This window comes from Lycium ferocissimum, chromosome 7, assembly GCF_029784015.1.
Source record: "Lycium ferocissimum isolate CSIRO_LF1 chromosome 7, AGI_CSIRO_Lferr_CH_V1, whole genome shotgun sequence".
Taxonomy (NCBI): domain Eukaryota; kingdom Viridiplantae; phylum Streptophyta; class Magnoliopsida; order Solanales; family Solanaceae; genus Lycium; species Lycium ferocissimum.
Genome location: NC_081348.1, coordinates 47,001,019 through 47,013,375, shown reverse-complemented (window position 1 = coordinate 47,013,375; position 12,357 = coordinate 47,001,019). Strand labels below are relative to the sequence as shown.

The 12,357-nt window shown below is 36.8% G+C and overlaps 1 protein-coding gene across 2 annotated transcripts; it reads right to left on the bottom strand.

The window, feature by feature from the left end:
- Positions 1–240: 240 nt before the first annotated feature.
- LOC132065416 (DNA repair protein RAD5A) lies at positions 241–11,255 on the bottom strand. 2 transcript variants are annotated; one of them, XM_059458810.1, is made up of 21 exons: positions 10,810–11,249; positions 9,852–10,192; positions 8,498–8,631; positions 8,248–8,383; positions 7,999–8,052; positions 7,682–7,831; positions 7,453–7,604; positions 7,297–7,381; positions 6,928–7,200; positions 6,630–6,776; positions 6,347–6,502; positions 5,249–5,316; positions 4,500–4,622; positions 4,274–4,373; positions 4,061–4,173; positions 2,143–2,415; positions 1,852–2,052; positions 1,402–1,495; positions 1,246–1,317; positions 995–1,093; positions 241–897 (listed from the first exon to the last, which is right to left on the bottom strand). In XM_059458810.1, exons 1-21 carry the CDS (start codon positions 11,042–11,044, stop codon positions 775–777), a joined length of 3,129 nt encoding a protein of 1,042 aa, XP_059314793.1. In that variant the 5' UTR covers positions 11,045–11,249; the 3' UTR covers positions 241–774. The 2 variants fall into 2 exon arrangements, 1 of the variants encoding a protein (XP_059314793.1); XR_009416722.1 differs by lacking the exons at positions 241–897; positions 995–1,093 and having other exon boundaries at positions 1,288–1,317; positions 1,830–2,052; positions 10,810–11,255.
- Between the last annotated feature and the right edge of the window lie 1,102 nt (positions 11,256–12,357).

Sequence of the window (12,357 nt, the reverse complement as noted above, 5' to 3'; positions counted from 1 at the left end):
AACAAAATATTTAAAAGATGCCCTGTGTTGCCCATCTGGTGTAAGCTCCAATTGTAGTGTGTGCATAAATTAGTTTTGCTGATGAGGCAAAAAATGGAGTCATTTCAAGAACTTCTAGACAGTAAAATAGTGTCATAGGCAAAAAACAATTATGCGCACAACTTATGCCGGATGAGCAATAGAAGTCCTTTTGCAAATTATCCCTGGATTGTTGAACTTTACTCCTCATAACTTACGAGCTTTGTTAACTTGAAAGGAAAACTTCAATATGGTCACAATTTACATACAAGGTTTGTTAATTGAAAAAAGGTTATAAAGTTACATATGACTCTCTGCAGCTTGCAAGCTACATTGACAATATATTCATTACTTACAAATTTCTCTACGCTACCAAAACTGTTTTAGAAGTCCCAAATCATGATAATACTCAGTGAAGCCAGGATTTATTTTTACAACAGTGAAGTAGAAATACACATCTCCGGATGCTAGTTACATCCACAGTTCTGGAAACTGCTTCATCAGAAACTCAGAATACCAACAAATATGAAGCTTCCTCCAAATATTAAGTCAGCTGCAACCGATGGAATGATCGCTTTTCCACACTTAAGATTCTTGAGGCCTCCAGAATAAGCCGATGTGGCAGCAGCACGCGACATGAAGCTTTCAGCTCTTTAACTCCAGAGACCTATATGATCTGATATGTTGTTCGTGAATCTAGAATCTGAGGAGCCAGAGGCCCCAACTCATTGACATAATTTAGTTGTTAAATATTCTCTATGCAAAAAGCATCTTAAGTTCCTCAATTCTTGCAGTCCGAACTTCTTGGTCGGTCAAAGCACCAGAAATCATACGTTGCTTCCTAGCTTGTACTGCCTCCATTCTTTCCTCAACCGAACCCTGTCATCAGAAAAATATGCATGCAAGGGCCCAGTGACTTTTTCAACATGAAATCTGATTAAGAAGTCCTAGTTAAGGAGAAAAGTGTTTAGCATACCTTCACAATGAATCGTTTGATCATTACTTGCTTAGTTTGTCCAATACGATGAACACGCATGACCGCTTGTTCCTCAACAGCTGGATTCCACCAAGGATCCTAGAGATAATAGTCGAAGATGAAAACCGCATATATTTGACGACAATAGAATCACAGAAAACTTAATACAAAAATACCGGACAACGGATGTGAAACCAAAAAAAAAGTCTGTGATAGGTATATCTAAAAAAATGCCAAAGGCAGACAATTACCATGACAAAAGCATTAGATGCAGCCGTCAGGTTTATCCCAACACCACCAGCCTTCAATGACATTAGCAACACCTGTATAATATTCAAATTGATTCACACAACAAAACTAACTTAAATATAAATATTATAACCAGAGAGGCAGCAACGATGACAAACCGAAATGTCATCCTCTTCTGAGAACTTCTTTATTACTTTCTCACGCTGTTGCTGGTTTAACGTCCCATCAAGGCGAACAAATGGAATATTACTACTGCATAAGTATGGATGTCAACAAAAGATATTAACTCAAAAATAAAGTAGCAAAATATGGAAAAGAATGTTACAAAGGGCAATTGACAAATCAATTGAACTTCTAATTTTAAAAGGAGTTTCTATTAATGTCCAGTCACTTGCAAAACTGGAAATCTCTCTTTCTCAGTTTCTGTATCCTTATAAGCCTGCATACCGAGACTACAATTAAGTTTGCCATAAATAGACAATACCATGATGTCCATGGAGTTTCTTATTGTACGGTTACCCTAAAAGACAAATAAGTTGCAGAATAGAGTGCTTAAAAAGAACTTATAAGTTCTTCAGATTCTAACATGAGCAGAAATGTGGTAGTACCGAGAAAGAGGAATCTGCAGTAGATCTAAGAAGGCAGTCCACTGACTAAAAACAATGCTTTTGGAGCCAACAGAACGAAGACGTTTTAATTCACACAACAAGGCTGATACTTTTGATGACTCCATCCAATTCTTTTCAACATCAACCTGAAAGCGGTTGTCTGACGGGGCTGTTATAAGCTCTTGCTTACTGACAGTGTTTCTGCAGAAGTGGAATTTATATGATGTTAAATATGCAGCTGATCTGATAGTATAGAATCACGTTCTCCAATAAACACCTGCACGAAAATACCTGCAAACAGGACAAAGGCCTGAAGTAGAACTTCGCCAGCTTGCCAAGAGACACTCTCGACATAACCTATGAGCACATGGAGTCAAGACCGCATCTTCAAAAGCTTCAAGACAAATAGGGCATTCTCCCTGTTCTCCCTTCCGCAATTCTTCCACAACCTCCTGAATATAAGCACGTGAAGGGACGTCCTTGCCTTCTCCAGTCTCCTTACCACCCTTAAGGAACCGATTAGCAAGCTTATTTAGATCTGAGAATTCTTGGGTATCACCTCGACTGGCCAAAAGAAACCCCATCAGCACATATTATATAAAAAGATACTCCCTCCGTCCCAAAAAGATTGTCTTACTTTCCTTATTAGTTTGTCCCAAAAAGATTGCCACATTTCTATATTTAGAAACAATTTAACTTTATGAGATGATTTACAGCCACACAAATATCTAAGGCTTGTTTTGGACCACACATTTCAAAAGTCTTCCTTTATTTTTTTAAAATTTCGTGCCAAGTCAAACTAAGACAATCTTTTTGGGATGGAGGGAGTAATATTTAGTATACCTATCAGATACTCCGGAGTCTAGAGACAGAGAAGCAAGCTGCAAGATCAATTACAAAAACAATAAACACCTATGATTTGTACTATAAATCAGGCATGATGCCTAGTAGACAAATAAAGATGATAATAGACTACTTGAAAGAAAAAATAAACAATCTGAAATAGCACTTATAAGACAACAATGATCACTTTCTAGAAAAAACTGGAGTCAATAAGCTTTCTGGACACACTATTTACTTCGTAGAAGTATCTTGGGTCCATATTTGTGAAGCTTTTGAAAGATTCACCTTGTTTTTCTTTCAACAAAGAGGCAAAAAGCAGTGCTTCCATTTTCACTCTAACCAGAAGTTATACTTGAAATATGACCCACAAAACTAGAACAAACAGAGAAAGCAACAAAAGAAGAAACAGATAGACGTCTGGAAGAGCCTCCCTCCAGAGCATCACAACATTAATATGTCATAACTTCCTCTCCCCAAACCCAAAAAATGCTCTTCAAGCAAAGAACGAGGAATGCAACATTTTTCTCTTAATTTCCACACGGAACAGATGGAGCATGTGCTAATCCAAGAGCTAGCACAGAGATTGAAGTTAAGAAGAAATCATATAAATCAAACACTCCCTTTTTTCTATGTCCTATACAACAACAACATACCCAGTGTATTCCCACAAGTGGGGTCTGGGGAGGGTAGGAGGTTTAGACCCTCGGCTCGAGAGAAAAAAGGATTTGAAGCATGCTATCAAGAAAAATATGCCAACAAAGTAGCAAGATAAAAAGCAAAAGAAGAAACAGATAGTAGTACACCTCAAAGAAAAGAATCTACGCGATTCCTAACTAATACTACTAATAAGGAGAATGCTCGGCTACCTACTAGCCTCCTATCCTAATCCTCGACCTCCACTCTTTCCTATATGGGGTCATGTCCTATATCGCCCTCAATAGTCTTATCTACATGTAATATTCATAACAAAAAAAGAAAATGATTCTAAGCTCTATTCATTATCAAACAAAAAGATAATTTTCAATTTATTTCAATTTTTTTAGGTTCGATAGCAAGATAGACTATTTGAATCCAAGTTTATAATGTGAAATAATCGGTCTAACTGAATTACAAAAATTGGTCAAGTTGACAATATGAGAAATAGGTATATCTATTAGGGATAGACGGAGTAATGAGAATCACGTAAATTATTAAAAAAAAAAATCAATTACCAAATCAAAGTCTCTCCAACTCAACACAGAATAAACAAAATGCCTGTTGGAAAGTTACAGAACAATTTTTCTGGAGTATAAGTTCATTTAGACAAGAAGAAACCACACAACAACAAACTCAAAAGATAGATAGGCACACAGATAGAAGTCCAAACCTCATTACAAGAAACGGATGGTCACAACATTGACGAAGTCGCAAAAGCAACTCCAATATAGAAGCATAGTTGTGGAGAACCCGTCCTTGCTCAACAAACTGATCAAACTTCACCTGATATTGGAGATATAGGACTATTGTAAAGGAAATAAAGGTGCAACGGGTATCTAGGGATAAAATATTTCATGAACAGATTGATCAATGATGGTAAAACCTTGGATCTTTTATACAATGCATCATAGAAGTCGCGCTCTGCTTCTGTAAGTTCACAATAAATCACTTGAATATCCGCTGGTGGTAGAACTAAAATTGGTCTGCAACACAATAATACCAGAAGCAGTATAACATTTCAATTAACCTAGAAGTAACCATAACAAACGAAGCCAAACAAAAGAAACGACAAATAAATGAGCTTCATGAATCCCAGGGGTAATTCCAACCTGCCTTCTCTATCTGTAGTAGACTTCGTTCTTCTCAACATGATCAGACTTAATATTGATTGAACCAACTTTAGCCCCCTCTCATCTCCCTCCTCAAAAGGTTTCTGAATAAGCTTGTTCCACCTAAATATGATCAGGCAGACAACAGGTTGAATGACATCATAATAACATGAGAAAATTCAATCAAGTATGAAGTTAACTTTCTGACACAGCTTAGCTTCATACTTCACCAAATACAAAAAGGAACAGCACTTGTAGCAGCAACATAACCAATCTCCTCCTGCCAAAATGGCAAGGATCAAGACTGATGCCAGCAACATTAGTGGGGTTTTAGTTGAAGATCACATCAATGGATAGCTACTTCAAAATGGGGTCATTTAATAGTCATTTTCCAATCTCAATCTGATAACAAGACCATATGAATGAATAAATCACACTGCTGTAGATAATTTGACAGATGGGGGCAAACTGCAAAGTCCCAATAAAGGGTATATGCTACACTTTCTACAGTCTCCCATCTATAACATTTTTTTTATAAGTTAAAATTCCAGTGACTGATGGAAAAACCCTGCAGCCAAGGTGTACAGAAAGATAGAGAATCTTACAAATAGCATCCAGTCATCAACACCCATCTATAACATTAAAAACATCATTATATATTCATTCAAAGAGTAAGAGAACCCCACCACATTTTCTGATAAGCTTCGTGACGACAAACAAGTTTGAAGGTCAAGGGATCTACATCTTACCATGCCCAGCTTCCCCATGGTTCGACTCTCAAAAATCTGAGTAGGCTGTAAATATCCTCCAAATTGTTCTGTCAGAGGAAAATTGTAAGTCACATAACAAAATGAGGTGAATATCAATATACCTTCTCTTGAAAAAGCATAGGAGCAATGGTAAACCACTATAAGATGGCTACAAATGCTAGATTTAAAGAAGAAATGTCCAGAAAATGACTGAATTAAATTAAGGGGAATGATAGGAAAAAAAATTAAGACGAACTATTATCTAGCTAAGATTACCTAATCAGATTAGTAGTATCCTCAAGTGTACTAGTAATAATCAGCTGATGGACTCCTAACCGAGCAAAAGGTATCTCAGTCTCACGTATGGTAAAGCGTGCTGGAGGGTCTGATTACCTAATTTAGCTCTTACGATCTCATCCTTGGATTTGGAGGAACTTTCTAACGAAACTGCTTAGAAGTACTTGACTAGGTGTCTAGCTTTGTGGAGTCCTTGATAGATAATTCTTTTAAGCTATGATTACTATTCCAAAACTGCAGCATTAGTAAGTAGCATAGAGATTCAACAACAGGCTCACATCCAGCCAAGAAGGATCTATCTGAAAGAATATGACTGCATATTGGGTAAAAGAGGTGAATATCCAAATCAGCTGATAAAGAAAACATCAGTTTTTCCAAAGATTTATATCTTTTTCTCTTTTGAAAAGTAGGGAAAGAAGAGCGGCATGAACTTGTATGTCAACTTCCGCAGAGAAAAAATAGAATTTACAATCAGTTCGGACAATTAAGTTTGAACAACTGATTCAGCTTTGAAACATAGAAGATAAATACTCAAGGTTCAAGGCATGCTTGTAACTTACAAAGTCATTAGAATACAACACATGACCAGTCTAGCAATAAAAGAGATGGACCGAAGCCTTAATAATGTAGCATTTGCATGAATTCGAAACAATAATCTAATCCAACAGCTTCTACCTCTCTGAGAAGAACTAGGAAAATAGCAAAACAGTATGTTTTACTTTGTAGGAAAAAAAGACTTTAATCTCCAAATAATGAAAATAATCTATTATTAACAAATTTTCCAGCTGTAACACTTGATACCTGAATAGGGGTACCAGTAAGACACCACCGACGGTCAGCACTAAGAGCAGCGGCAGCATTTGAGATTTGGCTTTTAGAGGATTTGATAGTATGTGCCTCATCAAGCACTACTCTAAACCATCTAATAGAGAGAAGGCCCCCACTTTCCTCAGCATTCTACGTGAGTACAGAAAGTAAAAATGATTATAAGAGGACCTAGACCAAATTAGCGCAAAGTAATAACGATAGGCAAACAAGGTAGACGCAGAAACTAAAACAATAGTTTGAAGAATCAAAAAGATACCTCCGTAGAAAATTCGGAGGCCAACACTCCATATGTTGTTAGCACGACATCACTTCGAGCAAGCACTTTTGCATCCTTTGATCTTGTCTGCCCATAGTAAACATAAACAGATAGAGCCCCAGGTTGTGAATGTGCTTCAATCTCTGCCTACAAATGAAGAAGTCGTCTTCAGATATCTATATGTGAATCAATTTTATTTGCTTTTTTTTTGACAATTGTTTATCTGTAGAGCTGAATATGCCAAATGTACCAAAACATAGTAATACTAATGTTGTCAACTGAAGCAGATTTTAAGTACCTTCCATTGACCTAGTAGTGTCATTGGACATATAATCAGATTGCCACCAGGAATGAGTGTGGGCTTATGTTTCAGAAGCTTATCAAGACTAGAGAATTTTGCTGTTTTCTTCGCAAAAGTTGGAGATTGACCTAAGATATTACTAGCTTCACCATTTTCACCAGACAGCTGACTTGTAGATTGGCTTCTTGATGATCTACTTCTTTCAGAATGACTGAGGAGTAGAGCTATAGTCATTATAGTCTTCCCTAGCCCCATGGAATCTGCCAAAATCTTCAAGATATTCTCAAGTCATAAGGTGGAAAGTGCAAATATACAACAAACAAACAAAATATCACCAAAAGTAAAAGAAGCATAGCAGCAACATACTCCTCCTCTAGCCATTTCAAGGGTACTAGGAAATTCAGTGGTCGCATCACCCGAAAATTCATTCAAGTAAACAACAAGCTCCCTCCTGAAATCAATATTTAGTGTACAGAATGTGACAGTAAATGGTAAAAAACATCTAAACCGACATTCACATACTCGTCTTTCAGTCGGTAAGCATTCCAACAAGGATGCAGAGTTGTTGCTGCTTCATCCGTGTTTCTTCCCCTCTCCAGTTGAGTCATCCAATGAAGCGCCTGCTTCTGATAGGGTCGCAGTTCGCACTGGAGCAAACTTGGCGGTTCCATTTCCTAAAATATGATCGTAAAAGTATTTAATAAGCACAGAGAACTCCATAGGCAAAAGAACGGTATTGAGTTAGCAATACCTGTAGCTCCGAGCTATCAGCTAAACCAACAATATAGTCAAGATCTGTATCAGAAATTGACTCATCATTCTCAACTTTATCTCCATCTGCAGATGAGGAGCTTTTGGATAAGTTTGCACGCAATAATGCGGCAGGACCACCAGAGCTGTCCTGTGGAGATAAATAAAGCATTAAAACTCAACAGGTTAATCAGTTGTAGGTCGTAGCTGATCTAAGAGAAATGCAGCACTTGAATAATATCTTGCTACTCTGCTTTTATAGGGTAAAGCAGGAGTGAGAGACGGGAAAAATGAGCGGGGACTCTCTTCTTGTCTTACGTTTTCGTTCAAAGGTCGCTTCCTCGTGTATAAATCAGCTGGAGTAAATTCCGCCTAATAATGATCAAGAAAGAAATTATGAATTAATCTAACTCAAGCATCGACAAGATGGTTCTTGTAATTAGGCAGGAAATGCAGATTCCAACTGATAAACAAGTTGTCATAAGAGGGTTATAATCCATAATAGCTATGATCAGAAAGCATCAACTATTTCCTAAAGCATACAGAACCAAAGGAAAAAATTATCACCTTCTTAAAAGGAGAAAGCCCGAGCAAATGGAACAAAGTTGGAAGGGGGTGAAGAACTGTATCATCTGCGAGATTGCTTCTAGCCTTTAGTGATGTCTGATGGCTTTTACGAAACATGGAACTGTTAATATACACTCTGCATATAAGGTAAAGTTGATCAAAATCACCATCATCTGTATTATTCTCATGAAACTGGATTCTTCACCTAAAATGTTAAACTACAACATAATTAAAACTACTACCAGAGTACCTGACTGACAAAAGAACAGAGTCCATAATCCCCAATATATTAGGGGCCGATTTGCAACACCCTTCAATTCTAATCTTCTTATCCCTCACCAGAGGCAGAATACATCGAGCCCATTCGTTTGGAATACGCCCAATCTGTCACTCCACAACAACAACCACAAAAATCAGGCTTATCAAACAGAATTCCATCAAGAAAGTTCTAGTATTCCCCACTATAACACTCAGAAAAAACTAATTGTCAATAAATTCTTTCTTCCAATCAATTCACTCCATATTCAGACACACTCTCTAAAGCAGAACTAGGTGTACTCACTGCCCCGAGCTCAAACAATATTTATGTTAAAAAGGTGCATTCATTGCATTTAACCTTTTTTTTTTTTTTTTTAAGATATGGGTGTTCTCCAGGCCCACTTGCTTGGATAACTAATCCACCAGGCAACTTATCCAGCCCAAGAGCACAAGTTGCCAAGGTAATCCTGCCCACTAAGGCTGGAATAGATGTTTTCACAACAAGTGTTGTAGCTTGAATTTGAACATGGATCTCCAACTTGACATTCACATGCCCCAATGAGTGGTGGATCCAGGATTTGGAAGACCGGGTTCTGACGTATATACTCCCTCTGTCGCATTCTATGTGACACTTTTTCCTTTTTAGTCAGTCCAAAAGAGATGACACCTTTCTATATTTAGTAACAAATTTAACTTTAAACTTCCCATTTTACCCTTAATGAGATGATTTCTAGCCACACAAATATCTCTAGCTTATTTTGGACCACAAGTTCAAAAGTCTTCCTTTCATTCTTAAACTCCGTGCCTAGTCAAACGCCTTCGCATAAATTGGGATAGAGGGAGTATCTTTTTTTGGTATAACCATCTGGTATCCGTTACCGACTGGCCTGACTAATTCAAATTATCCATTCATGCTACCTACTAGCCTGACTAATTCGAATTATCCATTCATGCTACCTACTAGCCTGACTAAGTCAAATTCTCCATTCTTAGTGCTCAAACCCGAGAACTCTAGTTAAGAGTAGAGGGATCCCGTCCATCCAACCACATTCCTTGGTGGTTCTGAAGTATATATTTAACTCTATCTATATTTCTTTCCATACATATATAACAGTTTTGAGCCTAAGTTAGTGGGTTTTGCCTAGCTACAAAAACCTTCTACATCTCAACCACTAGACCATCCTCTTCAGGACACAACCACTATCCTAGATCCACATTGGTTTAAATGCAACCTGACTGGCATAAAACCTTGGCAACTTCGTTCTTTCATTTATTTATTATATTTTTTTTTTGGCTAGGGGAATTTTATAAAATGCAAAAAAGAACATAAAGAAGAAAAACAGTACCTCTCCACAAGCCTTAGTAGAGAACCTTACAATTTCAGAACACGCAGCAGCTTGACGCCCTCGTCCACCTCCAAACTTCCCAGGTGAAGGTGAACTCAATTTCTTCTCCACGGGGAACGTAAAATCAACTTCATCACCAGGATTCAAAATCCTCCCTTTACACGTCGACATACCAGCAACCTCACCACACCCCACATACCACCATTCACTCTGAATTTTACTCTTAGTATCCAATCCCTCATTTGAAGAAACTGTAGTAATCTTAGATTCTTGGATCTCACCGATATTATTACTTACATTTGAACTCAGAGGCGGATCCAAGCTTTGAAGTTTATGAGTTCCTACAGTAATCTCAAATTAATTTACAGTGATAATTGGGTTCACAAATCAAATATTTAATACTCCCTCCATTTCAAGTTACTTGAACCTATTTTCTTTTTAGTCAATGTTAAAAAGAATGACACCTTTCTAAATTCGGAAACAAATTCACTTTTTGAAATGATTTATAGCCACACAAATATCTATGACTTGTTTTAAACCACAAGTTTCAAAAGTCTTCCCTTCTTTCTTAAACTCAGTGCCCAGTCAAATATGTTCACATAAATTGAAACGGAGGGAGTAATTTTTCATGAAATTTTTATGGGATAATATCAATAATATACAATCCAATATAAAATATTACATCCACGTAGCCATATTTTTAATTTACATCCGCATAGCCAACTTTTTTTGCAACAGTATTTACACACACAATATACAACATTATACACTTACAGTAGACAATGTATAAACCTGCTATAAAAGTGTATGATAATGTATAAAAGGGCCATTTCGGGTAATATTAGAAATATGGGTCATTTCGGGTAAATATTTTCTCCAAATAGACATAAGAGTGTTATTTTCCAAATTTTTAATACATATGCAGGATATGAGCAAAAATTACTGGTTTCACCCGTACCTGAAGCTTTGCATACGTCTCTGTTTGAATTTACATTACTTCCAGCTTCGGAATTGGAATTATTGTTGCGAATTTCGACTTTCTTGAAACTTGGGGTATCAAAAATGATATTTATTGCAGCTTCTGGGTTGTTTTTTGACATGTGAAGTGATCTAATTATGTCCATCTCTGTATATTCATCGCCAACAATTGAACGTATCATTGAAACAAGTTCATCTGTGATTTTGTTGCCCATTACAGTGAATCCAAATAAATGGGATAATTATGCCCAATTGACAATTGTTGTTGGTGAGTATTGAATTTTGAATTTGGTAAAGGGAAATAGTGAAAATTTGAAAACCCTAGATGGGTTTAGTGAGAAAAAAAAAAAAGTATAGTTTAGAAATGGCGGGTTGGTTGAATGCATGCGGGTATATTACGAGTTCCCGCCTAGAAAGAGTCCCTCAATTTCTTAAAGTAGTACTTTCATTTCAATTTAAGGGCCCGTTTGGAATAAACTTTTAAAAAAGTATTTTGACTGGTTTTTCTGTAAGAGCCAATCCGCTAGTGATATTGTTGGCTCTGGGCCTAAGCCCGCACAGCGTTGAAACGCGTTAAGACGTGCTTCCTTAAATACTCACGATCTCTCTCATGTTTTGTCGACGGGACTATTTTTGTATGATAAGGAAACTGAAATTAGCACGGGGTAAGACTGCGTTCTACGTAATGCATACGTAAATCACGCGAAGAGATAACCCGCACTAGGCAAACCCTATGCGATGAGCTCGGCATCAGAGGTAAATCCCTGTAGGCAGGAATTTCGAACCTGAAAACCTCTATTATGGAAGCCCCGAGGTCAACCAACTGAGTTACCCTTGCTGGGTTTTGCGTATGTGGGACTATTCTCCCAAGTCGGGTTTCACATTTTCAATTGAGATCTTTCACTTGCAGCATTTGTAGTTTTTTCAATTAATCGCGAGTTCAAACACAACTTCAGACTCTTAGATATCTTTTTTCAATTTTTCTTCAAATACTATTAATTTTTTCAAATGTCACGTTTTTTTTTTATGTACAACAACCTATACTACGTGTTTTACTTTCTCTTTTAGTCTATCTCAACAAAAAAACAAAAAAAACTCTTTTTTATATTTGGCAATTCTGTAATTTCAATATCTCACATGACATATTTAAGACAAGACTCAACAACAATATTTTGATATATTACACATATCTTTAATTTAAGAAAAATCGATCATCCATGATGAGATTTTTGGATCTTGTCAGTATTAATACTTGCATTTGAAATTACATTATTTCCAACTTCGGAATTGGAATTATTGTTGCGAATTTCGACTTTCTTGAAACTTGGGGTATCAAAAATGATGTTTATTGCAGCTTCAGGGTTGTTTTTTGACATGTGAAGTGATCTAATTATGTCCATATCTGTATATTCATCGCCAACAATTGAACGTATCATTGAAACAAGCTCATCTGTGATTTTGTTGGCCATTACAGTGAATCCAAATAAGTGGGATAATTAATTAATTAATTATCCTCAATTGTTGTTGG